This window comes from Kwoniella mangroviensis (assembly GCF_000507465.2).
Source record: "Kwoniella mangroviensis CBS 8507 chromosome 1 map unlocalized Ctg01, whole genome shotgun sequence".
In the NCBI taxonomy this organism is placed as follows: Eukaryota; Fungi; Basidiomycota; class Tremellomycetes; order Tremellales; family Cryptococcaceae; genus Kwoniella; species Kwoniella mangrovensis.
Genome location: NW_027062533.1, coordinates 5,266,400 through 5,287,466, shown reverse-complemented (window position 1 = coordinate 5,287,466; position 21,067 = coordinate 5,266,400). Strand labels below are relative to the sequence as shown.

The 21,067-nt window shown below is 43.8% G+C and overlaps 7 protein-coding genes across 7 annotated transcripts; 4 read left to right on the top strand and 3 right to left on the bottom strand.

The window, feature by feature from the left end:
* Positions 1 to 968: 968 nt before the first annotated feature.
* I203_101988 (uncharacterized protein) lies at positions 969 to 3,374 on the top strand (the record flags this gene model as incomplete). The annotated part of the gene is made up of 8 exons (XM_019146493.1): positions 969 to 1,354; positions 1,548 to 1,911; positions 1,976 to 2,056; positions 2,120 to 2,130; positions 2,204 to 2,291; positions 2,361 to 2,839; positions 2,911 to 3,060; positions 3,125 to 3,374. The coding sequence occupies 8 exons, from the start codon at positions 969 to 971 to the stop codon at positions 3,372 to 3,374; spliced, it is 1,809 nt and encodes a 602-aa protein (XP_019004026.1).
* A 198-nt stretch (positions 3,375 to 3,572) lies between these two features.
* I203_101987 (uncharacterized protein) lies at positions 3,573 to 5,084 on the bottom strand (the record flags this gene model as incomplete). Its single annotated transcript, XM_019146492.1, has 4 exons — positions 3,573 to 3,863; positions 3,966 to 4,339; positions 4,419 to 4,837; positions 4,924 to 5,084. 4 exons carry the CDS (start codon positions 5,082 to 5,084, stop codon positions 3,573 to 3,575), a joined length of 1,245 nt encoding a protein of 414 aa, XP_019004025.1.
* A 341-nt stretch (positions 5,085 to 5,425) lies between these two features.
* I203_101986 (uncharacterized protein) lies at positions 5,426 to 6,422 on the top strand (the record flags this gene model as incomplete). Its single annotated transcript, XM_019146491.1, has 5 exons — positions 5,426 to 5,480; positions 5,590 to 5,702; positions 5,793 to 5,912; positions 6,075 to 6,318; positions 6,403 to 6,422. The coding sequence occupies 5 exons, from the start codon at positions 5,426 to 5,428 to the stop codon at positions 6,420 to 6,422; spliced, it is 552 nt and encodes a 183-aa protein (XP_019004024.1).
* Positions 6,423 to 6,847: 425 nt separating this feature from the next.
* Positions 6,848 to 9,220, bottom strand: I203_101985 (uncharacterized protein; the record flags this gene model as incomplete). The annotated part of the gene is made up of 6 exons (XM_065517000.1): positions 6,848 to 6,970; positions 7,048 to 7,099; positions 7,191 to 7,868; positions 8,009 to 8,365; positions 8,479 to 8,722; positions 8,806 to 9,220. 6 exons carry the CDS (start codon positions 9,218 to 9,220, stop codon positions 6,848 to 6,850), a joined length of 1,869 nt encoding a protein of 622 aa, XP_065373818.1.
* An 843-nt stretch (positions 9,221 to 10,063) lies between these two features.
* Positions 10,064 to 11,798, top strand: I203_101984 (uncharacterized protein; the record flags this gene model as incomplete). Its single annotated transcript, XM_019146489.1, has 3 exons — positions 10,064 to 10,381; positions 10,452 to 11,653; positions 11,717 to 11,798. 3 exons carry the CDS (start codon positions 10,064 to 10,066, stop codon positions 11,796 to 11,798), a joined length of 1,602 nt encoding a protein of 533 aa, XP_019004022.1.
* Positions 11,799 to 12,760: 962 nt separating this feature from the next.
* Positions 12,761 to 13,186, bottom strand: I203_101983 (uncharacterized protein; the record flags this gene model as incomplete). The annotated part of the gene is made up of 3 exons (XM_019146488.1): positions 12,761 to 12,872; positions 12,945 to 13,051; positions 13,145 to 13,186. 3 exons carry the CDS (start codon positions 13,184 to 13,186, stop codon positions 12,761 to 12,763), a joined length of 261 nt encoding a protein of 86 aa, XP_019004021.1.
* A 1,115-nt stretch (positions 13,187 to 14,301) lies between these two features.
* Positions 14,302 to 20,899, top strand: I203_101982 (uncharacterized protein; the record flags this gene model as incomplete). The annotated part of the gene is made up of 8 exons (XM_019146487.1): positions 14,302 to 14,802; positions 14,869 to 16,431; positions 16,486 to 19,555; positions 19,633 to 19,907; positions 19,964 to 20,140; positions 20,194 to 20,322; positions 20,375 to 20,579; positions 20,646 to 20,899. The coding sequence occupies 8 exons, from the start codon at positions 14,302 to 14,304 to the stop codon at positions 20,897 to 20,899; spliced, it is 6,174 nt and encodes a 2,057-aa protein (XP_019004020.1).
* Between the last annotated feature and the right edge of the window lie 168 nt (positions 20,900 to 21,067).

The window sequence follows — 21,067 nt, the reverse complement described above, 5'->3', positions numbered from 1 at the left end:
TTCGAGCGATGCAATTGATAAGTTGCAATCTATGATTCTAGACCAACTGAAATACCCCCACTACTTTCTGTTTGACTGAATCTTGAAAATCCAAGAAGAAAAATAAAGGTTAAGCTTCAAAAGTGAAATAAAACCAAATCGTTACTTGCGAAAGCTTGTCTTGGGCGTTTGGTATACCTTATCTGTCCAGATTGAATATTTCACTTATGTCTTTCAGTTCTTACATGAGTAAACGACCATGGCAGAAGAATAAGGCTTGATCAAATTCATCCTAACAAGTACTTGCCTCTATCAGCGATGTCGCTTAGTACTGTACGCCAAAGGGAAAAGTCATATGAAAATCACAAGCCATAATTCAGATTCTCTCCTTCCCATTCGGATCAGAACATCCTCTGATCTTTCTCAGTCAAGACATGGTCCATCTTCACATATGCACGATACTTGATACATTGCTGGGTCCTCTTCGTCGAATCGAAAGAGCGGTGCTTTCCGCCGGTTCAACTGGGTAAGTGGGTTAACCGACATTTGACGCTAAAAACGTAAATTATCGAAACCATGTCCATGTCAGCTGATGATTTCCTGTTCTTCTGTTAATTGCATACTGTTGTTCCACTGACCGAATACGACTTACGAATACTCCAGCACTCTGTCCCTCCGAGATACCCGGAATCTTAGGATCGCATAGACATCATCCCATTCCTACTCTACTGTATATATATACCTCATCGGTGTTTGATCATACCCCTCCCTTCTGACTTTTCGATATGATGAGATCAATCTCCATCTCGTTCACTACAATCCTCCAATCTTCCCCACTAGCCTCCTCTTCAAGAGTCAAACTACCATCTCTACCCGTGTTATCTATACGGATATCAAGGCGATATCAATCTACGACTCCCGGTCAAAATATCATTCCATTACCAGTAGGTTACACATACTATCAGAATCATAACGATACACCATTCAACATGTCACCCACTTCTAGTACTACCTCTCAACCTCGTCAAGATCAAATATACACTTCGACAATATCTCCACCGCATTTACCAAGGATGTCAGTCTACCATTACTTATTCCCATTTAAGAAATACAAGTCCAAACACCGTACGAGGTTTTTGTACTACCCTGATCCGAACCTTGAGAAACCATCATTCATCGATGGAATAACAGGAAGGTTCGTCACGAGGGCACAGGTGGAAGAACAGTCCAAGATGCTTGCAACGGGGTTGAAGATTAAGGGAATTGAGAGGACGGATATCGGATGTATTTTCGGGATGAATAGTTTGGAATGGATCAATGCTTGTTTTGGAACGCAGGCTTTGGGGGCGGTGATTAGTCCGGCGAATTATGCTTAGTGAGTGGGTTTTAACTTACTAGGTGTCAAAGAGGGAGGAGGAGAAGAGGGAGGACGGAGGACGAAGGACAAGGCAAACGACGAAGAGACAAAGAGGTGGTATGATGGATAGTATATAGGGATGAGACGGGGATGAGGAAGGGTTGATATCATCGTATAACGAAAGCTAATCTTTTGCCACATGCTCTTCCAGCACACCCGACGAGCTTCTTCATCAACTTCGCGATTCTACTTCATCATTCGCCTTTGTCCAACCCGCCCTCTTACCTACTTTCCTCAAAGCTTTGGAGCTCGACCCCAACTATTCTATTCCGGATAACAGGATATTCCTATTATGTACGAAAGAGGAAAAGGAAAATTTCAAGGAGCAAGGGTCAGAAGCGGAAAAAGGATGGATGGATAGATTCTCATGTACAGAAGAGTTATGGGAGAGATCCGGAACACCGAAAAGATTCCAAGATGGGATGGAAGAGAGGACGGCGTATCTGTGTTACTCTAGTGGAACCACTGGAAGAGCTAAGGGAGTGGAAACTAGTCATCATAATATGACATCTCAGGTGGGATCGGTTTTGTTACTGACCAAATGGAGTACACAATAGCTAATTAGACATGATGATACAGGTACAAGCTTTGAATTGTTCCTACGAGCCGATCAAATATAAGGATGTCATTTTGGCTATGTTGCCTTTCAGCCATATCTATGTGAGTATGGTCCCACATTTTGACTCAGGTGTATTGCTGATCGAGAGAATTCGGATAAAATAGGGCTTGACAGTGTGAGTATCAGCTTTGTTTTGACGAACTCGCCTTAAAGCGAATAATCTCATTGCTGATAACGCTTCTTTGCAGGACACTTCACCAACCTCTTACTGTCAACGGTACAGTCGTGATTCTACCTCGTTTCGAAGAGATGAACTTTCTCAAGGCTGTTGAAAGGGTCAGTTGACGTCGTGTTCTTGAAATCAAAACTCGACATCAAGCTGACGACCTATTCCCATGGATACAGTTCAAAGTCACTTGGGCACTAGTAGTCCCACCGATGTTAATAGCCTTACTGAACTCACCCAATGTGGCAAAATTCGATATCTCCTCTATTCGAGGGTTCATGTCGGGTGCTGCACCGTTATCGTCTGACCTGATCCAAGCGTTTGAAAAGAAGTTCCCACATATCAAAATGACTCAGGGGTATGGTCTAACAGAGACTACACCTGTATCTCACGTGATGAACCTTGAAGAAGCTCAAGGAAAAGGTAGGAACGGTAAGATCGGTAGGGTCATACCCACCTATCAAGCTAGATTGGTAGATCAGGAAACAGGTAACGATGTCGAACCATCGAAAGGTGAACGAGGAGAATTGTGGTTGAGGGGACCAAGTGTTATGAAAGGGTATTGGAGGAATACACAAGCTACTCAGGAGGTATTTGCTGAAAGAGGATGGTTCAAAACTGGAGATGTAGCTATGATGGATCAAGATGGTTATTTCTCGTAAGTGATATATCAATTATAATCTATATGATGGGGCCTATGGATTGATATTGGCTTTGTGAATAATGCAGTATCGTGGACAGAGTGAAAGAATTAATCAAATATAAAGGATTCCAAGTCCCACCTGCCGAATTAGAAGCTTTATTGCTCAATCATCCGGATATAGCGGATGTGGGAGTGATTGGTGTTTATTCGAAAGAACAAGCTACGGAATTGCCCAGGTAAGTATTTCTGGTATATTCGTCTCATCTACTATTACCTGACCTGTCGGTAATTCCCATACAGAGCATATATCGTACCTAAATCCGGAATTTCCGCATTCCCAACCCCTCAATCGAAATTGGAATTCACGAACAAAGTGCAAGAGTGGGTATCGAGCAAAGTAGCGAATCATAAAAGGTTAAGAGGTGGGGTGATTTTGGTGGATATCATACCCAAATCCCCTAGTGGAAAGATCCTAAGGAAGGATCTTAGAGCTAGGGCGGTGAAGGAGGAGGAAGATAAAGTGAAAGAAGGTAGAGTCGCTAAGTTGTAGTCGAAATATGTAGGACAATACAAATTATGAAGAATGATAGTAGATGGATAGGAATACATATGAGTTGTAATAAGAGTGTACGGGATGGATGTATAACCCACCTCACCAGTTTATCTATCTGACTCATCATGATTCACTGCAGAACTCATAAGTTGAAAATGAGATATCCATCGCATATATATCCACGGAATATTCAATCTAACTACTTCTCCTAGGATACCACCACATACTCCCATCCTTCTCTTTAACAACCCTAACAAACTTCTGTACGAGTTTATCTCTAGATTTCACATCTCCATCCCTAGTTAATCCTTTCAAAAAAGGAAGGATCTCTTCGGGTCTCCATTTAGGACGAGTGAGGAACAAATCGGAGAATCGTTCGGAGGGTTGAAGGGGTAATGAGGATATTGGGAAATGTGATATCAGAGATGAAGATGAGGAGAATGTGGTGGATGTGGTTAACGGTTTGGGAGATAGGAGGTATTCTCCCTGATGATGATTGTAGGCGAAATTCCAATCAGGAGATAACTTAGGTCAGACTCTGTATTCTCCAAAAAGAAAAGTGATGTCAGAAATAAATGTTGGACTCACCTCCAGTAATTTTGTATCGATTTCATCACCCCATTCTTCCCCTACTTCATTTCTCCATTCATCTTCAAACTCATCCAATTTCTTATCTTTGACACCGACCAATAACCCTTTACCTATCTCTCTTATTATCCTTTTGATATCCGCTTTCCACATTTCTTCCTCTTTACCATCTTCCTTGACCAGCTCACCGAATAGGGTCAGTACCTCTTTGGTGATTGAGGGATCCACTTCATGATCGTCCTGCAAAGCTTCTAACATGGGTTGAGATAATGCGATAGTTGAATTGGTAGGATCAAGGGAATGGATAGTCAGAAGGGAAAGCATGATCGATAAGAGTTCTTTCAATTCTTTTGGTGGTAGTAATAACATTTTACCTATAAAGTCGATATATCATTTGATTTGTAAGCTTGTCTGACAATTGGTCCTAATGAGTCGATAGAAAGCCCAACTCACCATTCACTTCAATTACATTTCTCTCCTTTAGACCCTTGTCAAGTTCCTCTTCACTACACTGAATCACACTACTCAATTGATCTCTTGTCCATTTTTTGACCTTGTTCTCCTTCTCGCCTCGTTTCCTCTTACCCAGACTATTATTGGTAGATGAATTGATACCCTTCCAAGCTGAATCTTTGAGAATGGTCCGTATCCTCTCTAAATTAGGTGATATAGCAACGCACTCGAGGATCTCATGGCATGTATCTCGTATTTGTAATGTATCTTTCTCCCCTCCTTCAGTTGACGTTGAAGAAGAGGAATGAGGAGATCGACAGACTAAGATTGAATTGGATATTCCAACGGTACGTAATTGGAATGTTGAATTGGGTGTACACAGTACAGCGTCGTCTGAAGGTTTACCTTTGATCGTCAATCTATGTCGTTGCATACAATATATGGATCAGCTCTAGTAAATTACCTATGCAGCATTTATGCTTCATTCGAGCTGATCTGAACTTACGGGAAGATACTCTCTTTGTCTTTTCCCTTGGAAGCTTCAACAGCTTTTATGATTTCAGGTGGGAGCTCAAGTAACTGATAGCTCTCTTCTGATTCTTCGATGGTGGAAGGTGGGTATCGGAGTATGACTGATCTCAGGGGGAGGTTCGATCCTACTGGCATGGTGGAAGATCCGAGGGGAATGTAGTGGGTCGACTTAGTAAGATAGATACTGAGAGGAAGAGGGATTTCGACAATCAGAAATCAAAGCTCTTCTAAGAACGCGTCAAAAGTCAATCTCACAACTCATGTCCGCACAGACCGCGTTGAATGACAGTGACACGTGGTTATCGCTTGGGACGTCATTTCCACAACAACGAGCTAAAGGCATGTTAAGGTGCATTGCTCTCAATGAATTCTCGCCAAGTACATATACAACGAAGACACATCGAGTGTCCTCTTCTCCCTCATCGAAGGACTTCTTTCTTAGCTACTATTCGCTTCCTCGTCGCACTCCACCTACGATGTCAATCAACACAGTTCAACTGACTCCAGGTCATAATCTCCCATTACAACACGGTAAGTTCAGAGTGACCTCTCTTCTCTTGACCGCCTCGGCCTACATCATTTCAGACTGGAGTAGACCTGCTGATTGATAACATGTAATTATGTTGATCTATGGGCGAAGATGTCCTTACTGCTGGACACACAGCAGAGATCGAGCTCAAAGTCCCAGCGACCATCCAAGGTCCCAAACGAACTGAGACCGCTAAGGGCAGAATCTGGGTGACTGATCATAGAGTGGGTAATTCTATCATTCATTTTGGGATATACCCAATCAACCATCTTAGGTGGAGCAGTTTGGATACTGATGCAAATATGATTACTTAGGTGATATTCGTAGCGGATACTTTGGATTTACCAGGACCTTCATCAGCTGGAAGTAATGCACCGCCAAATCCACCGGGATATGACGCTCCGCCCGTATTGAGTTCGGTAGAGATTCCTTATGTGAGTTTGATCATCCGTAATCAAAACACATAAATCTCCCAACATCGATGCCTGTTCGTCAATCTTCAATTATATTTCGAACTTCTTACCGATCTGTCATCTATATACCCTGGTTGATTCGATTAGTATGCAGAGCCACAAAGCTAACTTACACTTCTATAGAAATCCCTTCGAACAGCGACCTACAACCTCCCAACGTTCTCAGCAAACCATCTTGTTCTCACCTTCGTACCTTCCCCCACACCCGCAGGCGCATCACTGCCTAATCCAGGTATCGGTCAGTTCATCGAATTGAAAATCTGGGTAGGGGAAGGTGCAGGTCATGCGGTTTGGAAGAGGATCAAGGGGGAACGAAGTAGGGTTGAAGAGAGGATGAGAGGTAGGGATGAGGAAGAAGAGGGTTTACGTGAGTTGAAAATTGCAACCTGCGTAGTCAGACTTCATTTGGTTCGTGGTATGCTAACTTCACTTTTTTTTGATTGTTACGTAGCTGCTTATGCACCTGCATAAATCGAATTATGACCATTCCAATTGACATACCATCATCACGGACACGGACATGGATACTTCTTGTCGACATTCGATAGACTGAATTCTGCAGTGTGTCACAAATACTCTTTTTAACGTCGCTTATACGCTTGTATACGATCACGATCACTCTTAATGAATTCCCCTACTATTGAAACCATATGGATAGCCTGATGTATATGTGCAAGAATGTGATATTATCATGTCTGTTCTCTACGGGCAGCACTACAACACAAGCAAGAATTCCAAGACTCGAGTGATAGCTATGGTATATACAAACAGAATACAAGAGGTACAAATTAATCAATTATCTAATTATCTAATCGGAATCGTGAAGCAGATATATTATTAAAATCATTAACATCGTAATCGTAATAGTATAAAAAAATACAGGTCCTTCGTTTTCCTCAAAGTCTCATATAGATATTATGCAATACCATCGGTCCATTCACCCCCCAAACATCTTGTCGAACTTCTTGAATACATTTCAAAAATTCTTTAGACGATTTCACTTGAGTCCAATGATCCACCTAGACAAAAGCATTCTCAGCTACAGCTAGTCATCCGAAAGTAAAAGCTGTATGTGATATATGGGGTATTTGCTCACGATGTTATCTAATATTTCTGAGTGTAGTTTATCATAAGGATAACTGGCGAATCTAAGGTGGACGAACATGGTATTTACCACTGATGGATTAGCTTATTCACCTTCGAGTTGGAATCGGTGGTCAGACGAAATGCAGAACTCACGCAAGGGGTATACAATTCACTTCATCTAGATAGTTCAATGAATGCTCATTCGCCAGACCTTTCAGAATGTCCAATCGGTACTTATCAGCTGCTATGTATATCTCTAGAGCGTCTGCTGGAGGCAGTATAGGTGTGGGATGGGGATGGGGATCAGGCTGGAATGGACTATCAGATTTTGACCTCTCAGATAAAAGGGAAGAGAGCGAAGGATGATCCTCTTGAGGGTATGGATGGGATCGATTTGTCGTTCTTATTAAATTGTCTTTCGTGCTGAACCTGAATATCGAAGTGGTATTGTTTGATTCACCAGAAACCCTTCTAGTAGAAGAGGAAATCGGTATTGTTCTACTTGCAGAGGTAACAGACTTTCCAACGCTCTTAGTACGAGACTTCGCAGTATCTGATCCCTCCCTACGTCTAGGTCTAGGTGCGCCGTTGTGATATGGTGGTGGTGGTCGAGTGATAGGTAGTGGTTCACTCCTCCTACTCCTGCAAGTGCTTGTACTTTCGCTTGAAACAGATTTGACAGTCTTATCCTCCAGATCATCATGAACTTCCAATTCCTCCTGTTCACCATTGGAAGATATATCGTGCCAATCCCATTCTCCTTTGCTGAATGAATTGTACCTAAGAGAAGAAAAGATGATTTTACTTCCTCGCTCCATCACTAGGGAACGTCTCGTCATTGCCGGTCACATTTAGATCTTTCGAGAAAGTCAATGAATTGGTATATAAAAACCTATGATATGCCAATTTTAGTATAACCAGTTAGGATCCCATGGACTGGCGTACTATCATGATGTGAATGATAAATTTACCTAATGACCCAATAAAGGGTTATAAAATCGATATCATCGACAACAATTTCCTTTCGTTTTAGTGTATTTCTCTCATCATCATTGTCACTCTCTTTGAATCCCGAGTTGAAGAGATCTTTGAAATATTCTGATTTCGCTTGTAAAATCTCCACATGGGCAAATACCGTCCTTTTTCTTATTTGCATCTTTGTCTTGATATGATCAGTTGAATAATCTTCACCGTTCATGTCATGGGAGACAGTCGGTTGTTCATCTTCGGATGGATCGATCGAATGTTCCAAACATACAAATTCCACCTCACCCGTCGGTGTATCCACCAAATTTCCCAGAGCAGAAAGCGTACTAGCGAGTGTTGGGCTGGGAATGGTAAATGGAGGATAAGCTCGAATCTCGGTCCGATCCTCACACATAATGCGAATCCATCATCTCTCCGAATCCCTTCATGACTCTCGATCAGAATTAGAGGTAACTCCAATCGACAATATTCCACCTCGGGAGTATATGCAAATTCGATAGTTTGCGAATGGATGTATTCCGTTTCTACTAGTTTATGTCCAATATTGGGATTCAAACTTGTAATCCCTATGAATAAACCGACCGATAAAGTAGAACCTTTGTATCCGTTCTCAGAGGTGATGTACAATGAGAGGTTATGTTTATCGTTGGACTGGGAATCTTCGGCGTTGTTATCGAAGGATTCAACTTGAGAAGCATCTAAGAATACCTCAAATGAACAAATAAGTAAATATGCAACATCTGGAAAAGTAATGATATGATAAGATATGTGCGCCACTCACCAAGATTCAGACTGAACCCATTGTTCGTAGGCATCCAATCCTTGCTCATCTCGTATAGTGAATCTTCCGAATCGACCTTATGACTTCCTGAAGAGGAGGAAGAGGATGAGGATGAGACTCTCGCCAGTTCCAAAAATGATTTTATATCCCTTATGGGATGATAGAAAGTCTCCGGATCCCACCATTCTTCTTGTGAGCTCAAATTGCCGTTAGATATGGTAGGTGGCTGATTATTCGAATTTGATCGATTGTGAGCATTGTTTACTATGCTGGGTACGAAGTGGTCGTACCTCCTATGTGATGGTTGATTGGGACGAGAGGGAGTGGAGGTTCTGGTCGACGGTGAAGAGATTGAGTGCACTGTTGAAGTCAGTGAACGAGTGAGGAATGGTGAGGTTTGAGTAAGGGTTGACATGGTGATCTCGTTGACCCGAGTGAGCCGACTTCAACTGATAGACAGAGCCGAAGGTAGCTCAGCTGTGCTCGTGTCTTTGAAGCTCTGTCCGTCTGACTCGGTCGTCTAGCGAAGGGTGCATCAACACCCGTACACTACAATCATTCTACTACGAGTGAAGCAAGACGTGATGGTTGTGCAACCTGACTGACCTGTTGCTTATCCGATAACCGGCTGATAAGGCACGAGCCCGAAACGTGGGTATTAGCAAATCATCACAAAAACCTCGTGGCGTTTCAAGCTACTACCAGTATGGATTACGGATTTTGCTAGACTCATTTACCAATCCCAAGGGTAACGAACAGATGACTGTGCCTGGATATAATGTAGAATTCCCACTTGGAAGTGTGAAACCGTCCAGCACAGAGGCAGTACTCGTACCAGTCGAAGTGTCAGCACAGGCCACCGGGGATGAGTACCAGTACCCCAAAAAACACTCACGAATCACACACACACATCGTACATACACACACATACTCTATCCTTCTTTTGCCTTTTTGTCTTCGCTTCCTCCATCCTCATCATCAGTCTCAGTCTCTTCATCAGCCTGTACCCAAATCAGAAATAGCAACAGAAAACACGACCTCCGCCTTTCATTCTTACTTTGTCAACTTTGATAGTAGGATATCATCTAATCTCATTCCCACCATTTGGTTCCATTCATTTCTTTTTCACTCCGATCACCTTCCTTCTCATTATTCCAAAACGACTTTCAGAAGTTCAAGCACTGCTGTATAACGAACCCGACTATTTCCGTTTTTTTATTTTATTTCTTCGCTCCAATCACCTTCTCGACACACAGCAATGGCAGCCATCAACAACTACCCATTCTCAAGATCATCTCAGTCCACCTCACCTTTCGTCTCATACACCCCTCCCATCCCGACCAGTCACAAACTCACAACACCCCTTGCGGCTCCTCCCCCACCGCCCCTCTACATGTCCGCTCACGATCATTCCTCGGGTCCCGAAAGACAAGTGAGATACGCCGGGGCGGATCATACACTGGGACCCATGTTCAGTGAAGAGGAAGATGGGGATGATACAGCTTTCATAGCTGCAAAGATGGCATCTCTGGGCTTGGATCCGACTGGGAGACCTTATAATCAAAGTGGATATACGGTGAGTCATGCTCAGCTTTGTATCGTTACATACGACTTCTTCAGCTGACGGGTGCTCGCAACTGTGTCAGCAACAAGATCCACGTTTACAACAATACCGGGACCCCCGCTCTCGAAGCCCACTAGCACAAGCTCAACTTCAAGCTCAGAGACAAGCTCAAATGCAATATCTGAATCAACAAGCTCAACAACAACAAGCGCTCTATCATCTTTTATCTCAACAAAAGCAAAATCAACTCAATCCTCAATTGAGAGAAGCTATGGCTATTCTCGAACTTCAACAAGCTCAACAATCAGCTACTGATCGACATGCCTATGCTCAACAACAAGCTCAGCGAGCATTTAATCAGGCTCAACGACAGCCTGGATGGGAACAGACCAAAGTAGTACAACAGCAGCAGCAGCAACAACAACAGCAGCAGATCAGGGAAATGCAATACCTTCAAGATCTACATTTACAACAACAATTAACCGCTTTACAAACCACGAACACAAATACATACAATCCACCGAACAACGAAAGAACCGCTTTATCAGCACAGATGCAAGCCAATCTACAAGCTAGACAAGGTAGAGTGTTAGCTCAAGCTAGAGGAATGACTTTAGACGATTCTGAGCTTAGAGCGAGATTTGAGGCCGCTGAGAATTACGGTCATACAGCTCCACCTCCTATCGAATCTAAAACTCGATTTAGTCCTTCTACTTCACCTACTAACGGGAACAGTCCTACCTCACCATCTTGGAAATCATCCGGATCTCCTTCACCTACCAAGACGAATATCCTCACTCCTACGGAATTGCCTACTCTGACTCAACCTACTACGTCCGTAAGATCACCCAAGGGAGGAAGATTCTCACAAGCAAGAAAAGCTATGGCTGCTGAGGGGACTGAAAAGCCTTATGGAACTCTCACTGCGACTTTGTCTGGCAAATCACTGAACATGGAGAACTACGTTCAACCGATGTTTACTGAAAAGAAAGTTCAGGAGCAAAAGGAAGAAGTGGTAGAAGTTCCAGCTAGTCCAACAGTGGAGAAGAAACCCATGAAATATACTTTAGGAGCTTTAGGTAATGGGAGACCATCAACTGTACCATCTCATACTAGCAGAGCAGCCACTTTACCCGTTACCGAGACAAACTCTGCTCCAGTATACAATCAAAGAGCAGTCAGTCAACCGCTCTTACAAGTCCCCTCGAAGGTGTTCGTGGTTCGCCAACCTCATGGTCCACCTTGCGAAGCTTCTGAATTGGGCGATAAGAACTTCCAATCTAGGTGAGCTTCCCCCAGCTCAAGGAGTCAAATCTAGCTGACATGCTTTTTATGTATGTTCGGTAGATTACGAAGACAAGCCGGATTGAACCTTACCATGTTGAATAGAAGGACGGAATCACCCTGTCCTACTCCTGTTCTCGCATAGGCATATCTCACACCAACTGTACAATCTAAAAAATCGCATCAGGCCAACCACTCGTTATCTTTCCTTCTATCCGGTATGACCTGGCGGTTTCATCCTTTCCATTGTTTTTTTTTTTTCGATTCTTCGAGCCTTCGATTTTGTGGGAATTATCTTTCTTCTGGGAACATGTCAATTGTCATTCATCGATCATACACGATTACGCTATATTGAGTTTCTATAATCAATCATTGTTACCACGACTAACAATATCAGTTGGGATACGGTCCGCAGAAAGGACAGACTCGGGAGGTATTTGGGGAAGAAGAAAAATCAACATAGAAGGTAAGCGAGTTATTCAATAATCGGAATTCAGAAATCAGTTTCTCCTCCTATCGATCGGTACACATCACATACAAACCAAAATGATCTTCAATTATACGACGCAATCCACCGACTAGTCATTCCATTTCACTCGTCATCCTATCGAGCAGGTTCTCGATACCATGGTAAATATTGTGTCTATCAAATTTATCGATCGAATCGATCACTTTTTAACTCTTTCTTTGTTCTTTTCAAATGTCATATTCATTGGTTCTATTATCATGTCCCTCGTACATTCTCATATATTGTATATTATCGTGATCTCCAGTTGAACGTAAAACGATTTAGTTGTATTATCATTTTTCTCAAAAAGTATCTTATTATCGAATCAAAAGTTGTGTGAAGGAGGATCCAAATTACAGATTATATATTCATGTTTGTTTATATTATGATATGAATTATGTCTATTCATGTGAATTTATTAGTCAGAGTGACTCGACTGTTGTGAATCCTGTTGAGGGTGGGCATTTGATATATGTAAATTTAAATGCATACAACTACGACTGGATGACTATGGACTGATGAACTTGGTAAATGCCTGAAATGATGAACTTAAGAAGAAGAATCAAAAATGGATTTGAAGTCACTCATACTCCCTAGGCTTAGGCGATAGGAGCAGGTCGGGCAGGTTCGATACCCTCGCTAGCTTGGACTTGGGCCTTTCGACAGGTGGTGAAGTGGCCGTCTTTACATGCTTGACATGTTGAGGTGTTTCTGGGAGAAAAAGGAGTATGAGCTTATTGATAGGGAGGAGAGGAGAGACAGAGAAATTGTATGATTACTTACCCGGTACATGCCTTGGCTACACATCCATTACCTTGACAAACCGTACATTCCTTGGGGTTGGTGGTGCATCCATTAACTTCGACTTTGGCACAGTTGGTTTCGGTGTTCTAGAGATTCATGGTATATCAGTATAAAGCACCGATGGGATATATGATTCTCTATTGAGTTAGGAGGAAGAAGAAAGGATGAGTGAGACTCACTCCGCAGAAAGAACAGTTGGAGGGATTACCAGAGCAAGACATTTTGTATATATATGTGTGTGTGGTTTGTATATTATCTATGCGTAGATGGGAATGTGAGTCGATTGATATTGTAGAAGTGTAAGATGATAGACGAGAAGAAAAGATACGACTGGATTCGATCTTGTAGCAAGGTTTATATATCTTACAAGAACGGTCATCCGAGAGAATCAGATCCAAGATCAACAGACTCATCTGTGTGATATTACAGTAATACACGCGTCATAATTGGTTGAATCGGATTTGAGCCAATCAGAATAAAGGTATTTGTCAGGCTTACACGTAAGTTTATCGGGTAAGTCCGGATTCGTCAGTCAGGTTTTTGAAAATTGAAAGAAAGGATCGATTGCTCGAAGGGGATGAGATCGGAATGTCCTGTTGATCTGGATCTGGATCTGGGCACGACAAATACCAATAACACAATCGCACAGGATTTGATCAAGAGAATATGTAAGCCCTATCACCGCAAGCATGTAGGATATTGAAGCTTGTGAGGCGCAAGAGACGATATTGCTCTTTATACTTTGTGGCTCGTGGCAGCCTCATTTCTCCCTGCCTCCGTTTGACTCTCAGACTTTCACCACATCTCCTCTCCTACATATGGGTCCTGGTATATCCATACATGCCATGAGAGCGGGAACAGACCCATTGACGCTCGACAGTAAGTATAAACCATGGCTCCAACATCCCTATTAGGCTTTCAAACTCAAGAAATCCAGTTGAATTCCTCAATATTTGATCATCATCAGCCAGCTCACTAGATTGACTTATACTAATATTTTTGAAAAGCTTGAACAATCGATTGTAGTGGGGGTATTTCAGTTGGTCTAGAATCATAGATTGCAACTAAGCATTGCATCGCTTGAATAAAGCATCTATCTATTTGTCGTGGGTTCAAATCCCACTCTCCACTTAACTTTTTGTGATTTTCCCCCCTAAGTGCTCAATCATTCCATGTCATCATCTCAGGTACCTGAATATCTTGACGCGTCTGTCGCGTTCCTGCTTTGGAATTACTTCAGACCTATATACTCGAGTATACCATTGATCTTTCATTCGTCTTGATTGACAATAAGCATCTTGTATTCCATTATCCTCACCTATGCCTCAATAGTATCATGCCACCTCGAGCAGGGCCATCGCGCCCTCAATCTCGACCAAAAGGTAGACCGTCCTTCATCCCTTCAACTCAATTTCAAGCTGGGCCTTCTGACTCCAGAGCTCGATCGGACAGAGAAGAATCGGAAGATCCATTAGCTCTCAGTCCCATCAAAGTGACCCCCACCATCACTAGGACCAGAAGAAGTACGCGGTCGAGCAATCTCAGATCATCGTCGCCTGCTTCTGTTACAGGAGGTTTGTCATCTTCAACGCAAAGGGTGACAAGGGGATCTAAGAGGAGAGACAGGGAGTACGAGGAGTTGGAATTGGGTGAAGAAGATTTGGTGCCACCAAGCGAGGATGAGGAGTACGAGGAGTGGAAGGAGAGTAGAAGAGCTAGGACAGATGAAGGTGAAGGCAAGGAAGTGGTCTTGGGTATCGATCGAGAAGCGGGAATGGAAGAGGAAGAAGAGGATATGGCAAAGGGACTGAGAAGACCTAAGAAACCCGATAAAAGGGTGAGTGCAGGTTCCAGTGAGGACGTTGTCTTTTTTTGCTCATCGAATCTTGATCAATCACATTAGCTGGATCATAATCGTACATTCGAATCACTCTTACCCTCTCCTTCACCTCCTTCACCTACACCGTCGATATCATCTTCAATTACCGATGCCCGATCAAGAGAGACATCTCCGACGCAACCGCTATCCTTCAGTCAGCAAGATGATCCCTTTTACACTGTATATGAAGATGAAAGGTTAACACTGGATGAAGATGCGCGAGCTCGCTGGGAACATGATGAACTAGATCTGTCGAGCGAAGTGCCTCGTTCTGAGAGCTTAGATAGGCCGCTCGAAGAAGTAGCGAAGCAGATCGATGAAGGGAAGTATAGATCTGTCATTTCGCAGGCTGTATCAAATTTGCCGCTCAGATATGATATCAATAAGGATGGTGTAGAAGCTGAAACAGTGGATGAAAGCTCGGCCATTGCGCGAAATGACAATGCGACTCCTAATGAAGAAAGCTCAGATCATTCCACCCGATCGAGAACCACTACACCTCATACCGTCCCGATGCTTCCGACCCGAGACGAAGGATTCGAGACTCTCTTGCCTGATGATCGTGTGATCGATGAGTCCGACTCATCGGTGGATCAAGAGGGTTTGGCATCGATGGTTGTAGATGAGGATCTCCCAGCCAAACAGTCTTCCCAGATATCTCGCTCAAGTACCCCTCGTACACTGCCCTTCATGCCCGACCAAGATCAGGCCTTCGAGACTGTTCTTCCAGCCATCGGACTCGATCATGAAGACCTCTCCATTCGTGCTCATCGCCCACCAACTCCTCAGACCAGTACGGATTTGGTTGACCATTCAATGATTTCGCCTCTCAGGGCACACTCTCCTACTCCTAGATCGTCCGCTCGTGATCCGAACGATGAGAATCCCTTCACCCCCGACGAAGTCCTCGTCTCTCCGTCCAAGCAGCCGACTTTGTTTAGACAGTCCTCTCCCGCCAAGTCACTTTCCCCTATATTCGCAGCGGTTGCTGAACTTCCCGATAATCCCCCATCGTCTTGCATACCTCATCTGCCAGCTCCGAGTCCACCTCCCGCCGATCCAGCTCTTGCGCAATTTCGTGGCGCTCGTACATTCCGAACCCGTACTGTTCTTCAGTTACAACCATATACCAAAGAGAGGCAGATATATGAAGCTGCTCTTCGGAAAGGTGGGTTGAAAAAGGGAAAGAAAGCTATCGCTCCTTCGAAAGAGATCACTCAAGAGGAAGCCGAAGAAGATGAGGCTCGGGTATCTGAAAGCTCGGAAGCTAGTGCTGAAGATGAATCGCCAGAGCGAATTGTGATCGGAAATACCCCTCCACTCAATAAACCTAGAGAACCAAAGAAACTGGTGGACGCCGATTTTGACGAGTACTTTTTCGAGCATGGGACGGCTGCGGATGAGAATGACCTTGATCATATGAAAGATCTTCAAAAGATCGCGAGAAGAAGGTTGAAAGCCGAGAAGGAGGAGAGAAAGCGTTTGAGGGCAGATGAGAAAGAGAAAAGGGAATTTGCGAGGTTGATGAAAGAGATGAGGGGTGAAAAGGAGGATTCTGATGAGCAGCATGAGGACGGAGGTGGCCAAGTGAGTCAGGCTATCTGAGAAGGATGTTTGATCCACGAGCTAATATTTATGAAGCAAAATGGCAAGTCTCGCATTTCCCTACCGCGCCCTGCTGTCCGTACCATTCGTACTCCTGCTGGAATCAAGACATACGGGAATAAAGGTAGAACTCAACGAGCAGCCGTGCAACGTCCGTCATCTGATTCGGATGAAGACGCACAACCTTCTACCAGACCACCGCTCATATCCCCATCAAAAAGCCAAGGCAACACACCTACAGCTTCCTACAGAACTGCATTCTCTGGCTTCAATGACGCTGATATGGACGTCGGATATGGTCAACCTCAAGATGACTCTGATCCAGCTATCGATGCAGCAACCAGTCATTCGCCTTTAGAACGCCAAAACTCGTTCTTCATCGATGATCTCGCACGTTCACCCAGTCGCCCTCGTGCTAGTTTCGGTTCAGAATCCGACTCTGCGTCTTCCAGTGCAAGTACTGTGCACGATCGTCGACAGAAGATAGCTAGAAGGATGATGCCTGCTGCGATGCTGAGGAGACTTGAAGCTGAAGCCGCTGCCAGAGAACACCGTAAAGCTGAGAACAAGAAGAAACAACAGGCAGCAACCGAATCTCCAATTCGTCCTGGTCGGGCTGTGGTGAGAAGAGGTGGTGGACAAGTAAATATGAATGGCTTAGAAGGTCTTTTCGACGAGGAAGATCCCGATGACATATTAGAACAGACTCCAACACCGTCATTCTCTCGGTACATTCCCAACTCATCTGATCAGCCTATAGTGATATCAGACGGCGGCTCATCCTCTGAAGCGGAAGAGGATAATCAAGCTGAGCAAACACTCGCAAGGCTTCATAGAGGGGATTTCGAGAGCATTGTATCAGGTAAACGATGGAAATCAGCCGTTAAGACGAATCATCAAGCGCAATCACGTCCAAAAGCTCGATCAAGTCATTCTCGTCGACCAGCTTTGGGCTTAGCAAAACGTGTGCGTGCGCCTATCAGTGAAAACAATCGAGCAATGGTACAAAAGCGGCTGGATTTCCCTGTTATGGACAAGTCACCAGTGTCGTCATTGAAAAAGAAACGTAAAAGATCCTTTCATCAAGGTAAACAACAACGGCCTGCAATCAGGCTGGACGATCATGTCATATTTGCCACAGCGGATTTTGAATTCGATGAAGAAGATGACACTCCTACCCGACCGAGCACTAAGGAAAAGCTCCAGACTATCCCTAGACACTTCGCTCGTACGACTTCTGCTAATCTGAAACAGAGCAAATCATTGGATGCAGATATGGGGAAAGCAAGATCATGGGCGAACTTCGATAAATTTCCTATCGACTTCGACATCACACCTTTACCTTCTGGCTTGCATTGCATTGCAAACTCCATACCTGGAAGTGGCAAACTGGACAGGTTAGTTCGAGAGATAAGAGGGAATAAAGATGAGGAGATGATCGATTCCTGCCTGGACTACGGGATAGAGCTAAGACAAGATATGTCACCGAGCTCGATTCAGGCTGTGGCACCCCTGCTTTTTGATGCTGTCCATCGACGAATGGTCGTCATTGCAAATCAAGACGACGCGGAAGAATTAGAGTTGGAATGTTTTCGATTTCTTGGGCGATACGTCCGACATCATCACCATGACATCGATGAAAATGTAACTCTTCTCAAAACCGAAATTGAAGATGCTATAGGTCAGCTGGAAGGGAAACTTGAGGATATAGATATTGGACGTGCCAAGCAAGGTCGAGAAGCTTTACTGAACCTGAGATGGGCACTAGTCGAGCTTAGCTGTAGACTGGAAATAGATAATTCGTCGTCAACAGGTGAAGCGCATATGTCCTTGCTGCAAAGAGCATCTGTCAAGTTATTTCACCACCTTCTATCACATGGTTTCGACAAGACCATCCGCCCGCTCAAGCAGATTATGCGCGGAGAATCTGACTCTGCAGAGATCAAAGACCTCACGGTAACCCTTTGGATCTCCCTCATTCATGTGCTCATTGCATGGGACGAGCGCGAATGTCGATCATCTAACGACACGTTTTTGACCTATCTGACCCAAGCCTTCGACAGCGTTTTCAACCTCGATCAGACTGGTCCTATCGCTGCAGAAAGAGTATGGTTCCTGGTCTTCGGTCTATGTGCCCTCACTCAATTTGATGCCGATGGTCGAATTATTTCCGTTTTCGTCACTTCCCCAAGATGGTCACTTGTACGACGGGCAGTTGGTCTTATTAAAGTAGCATTTGATGAAGATGCAGAAAAACGAGCTCATCTGGATCAGCTTCAAGGTCGAGATAGGTATATCAAGGTGGTAATGGCTCGTTGTGTGAGATTATCAGCCGTATGGAAATGGTCTTTTGACAGAGAAAGCTTCTCTGTGGCTACTAGGGATCTGGGTATAATATTCAAAGACCGACAATATAGAAATCTACCTACCGAACCATCAGTCGATTATCCGGAATTCATCACTCGCTTCGATATGTCACTCACAGCTGCGGATGATACGAAACGAGAGACCGCATTCGAACTTTACTTGCGTCTGGTCTGTGTGGCTGCATCGGATATCATCTCTGCTGCTCAGACTCTATCTGAAGCTCAACAAGCTGAAAAGGACGTACAAAGATTGGTCATGTCAATCATCCCTGTTAGTTCAGTCAAATTCAATCGAATATTCCCTCCTTCGCCTAAGGATCTTGGTCAGTTGATCAATCGATACTCAACAATGATTGCTAGTTGTTACTTTTCGCCTTCTCTGTTGACTTACCTTTTAGCAAATTCTAAAAAGTGGTCAGCATTCGAAGAGGCAGATTTTGATTCTCGACAAATTTGTATAAGGGGATTGATGTATCTATCAGTAGCGAGAAGACACCATAAACAGCCTCTACAGCCTGTTGTCAATCGATTAGCCGAATTGATGGGCATCTTGCAAAACGAACTGGAAATCTTGACAGGACCCTCGAATCAGACACTGGGTGTCGGACCAACTAAATTAGAAATTGAGCGTACGATGGTCTTGATTGTATCTTGCTTTAGGCAGATGATTAAACATCATTCCTTCGATGTGGAAGAGCAGAAGAAAGCGGTGTATCCTGATCCTTGTCTATTGCATGAGAGTGAGTCATAGCAGTTTCATCATACATTCTGTGACTTTGTCCTGTACAGCTAATTCGATATCCTGTGTCGTCATCAGGCTGGACCGTTCGTATTTTCGACCTCGAACTAGCCAAAGATCTGAAATGCGGTCTTGAAGTCATCGCTACCATCCAATCGTTCCTTGATACCCGAACGGCCGCATTGCCTAAACTAGCAAAACAGCGACGTGAAGCCAAAGAGAGTCATAGTGAGAGCTTTGATGAGTTTGGATCACTGGGTATCGACTTTACCGACGCAGACGTGCTGGCTTTAGGAGGTGAATTGGGCGAAGAGGAGAATGAGGTTGAGAAACAGGACGAGGAATTTGCCAGAGTGAGCTCCCACAAAACTCGGTTCCACACAAGCTTACCATACTCGCCTTTCGACAGATTATTGAGGAAGTCATCTCGCCCAAGATCTACCGTCTATTGTCAGACATGCTGCCGCCTGTACCAGACGATGATGCAAGGATAGAGCATGATGCGGACCAACAGGTATTCATTAGCAAGCTCACCAAGTGTTGGTCGGATTGTGCATCTGTCCTGGTCGTTGAGCATCAGCAATTGGTGAGCTAAACCTCTTTTTCACTTCAGAATCTCCAGCTAATGATATAACTTAGGACTGGTCAACATTCATCTCTCCTTTTGGAAGGCAATCGTGGGCTAGATTGGGAGATGAAAGGGGAAGAGTTCAAGTGGGACTGCATTTCATGCTCAACGTCGCTCAGTCGGATCCCGCCGCATTCAGTGTAAGTTCGTCGAGTTATCTGAAGACAAAGTTGCTAAAACACTATTCTCTAGCACCACGAGGAAGATTTCATTGCTCTACTTTTCCAAGTAATCGGCACCGACAAGTTGACAGTCGAGCATCACTACCTATCAGCTCTTTTGGCTATGCCTGGTGCATATAACCATCCGCTACTTGCTCCGTTTGGTAGCATCAAATCCTTGGAAGGTGAATTGAGTCGAGATGGGTTCATGGGTGTAAGAGAAGTGGCATTGCGATGTGAGTCCATTTTCGTGCCATGCTATCCATAAGAAGTATGATCTCACAACAAAGTATGTCAATTAGCTATCTTTTCCGCATTACCTGACTTACTCAAATCATCGAAAACTCCAGCATCTACGAAATCATTCATTTACAGGTGTATCAACTTATTCGTCTCATCAATCATCTCATATGACCAATCAATCAAACCTAATAAAGTCATTCACAAAGAATCATACCGTGCATTTACAGATACCATCATTCGAGATGTGCGGAAGTTTGCTGGAGAATATATCAATCCGCTGTCAGTTCCTGGGTTAAAGCATTTTGATAGTTAAACATCTGTTGTACTATATGTCTTGTAAGATATTGCATTTTGGTATTCATCGAACGTGTGAATATGTATGTTGCCACTATATGCATTTTGTATCGATTTGAGTCGACGGGACCGTGCACCACGCTTGTACTCTGGATATACTGAATATCCCAACTTTTGAATGGCTTCA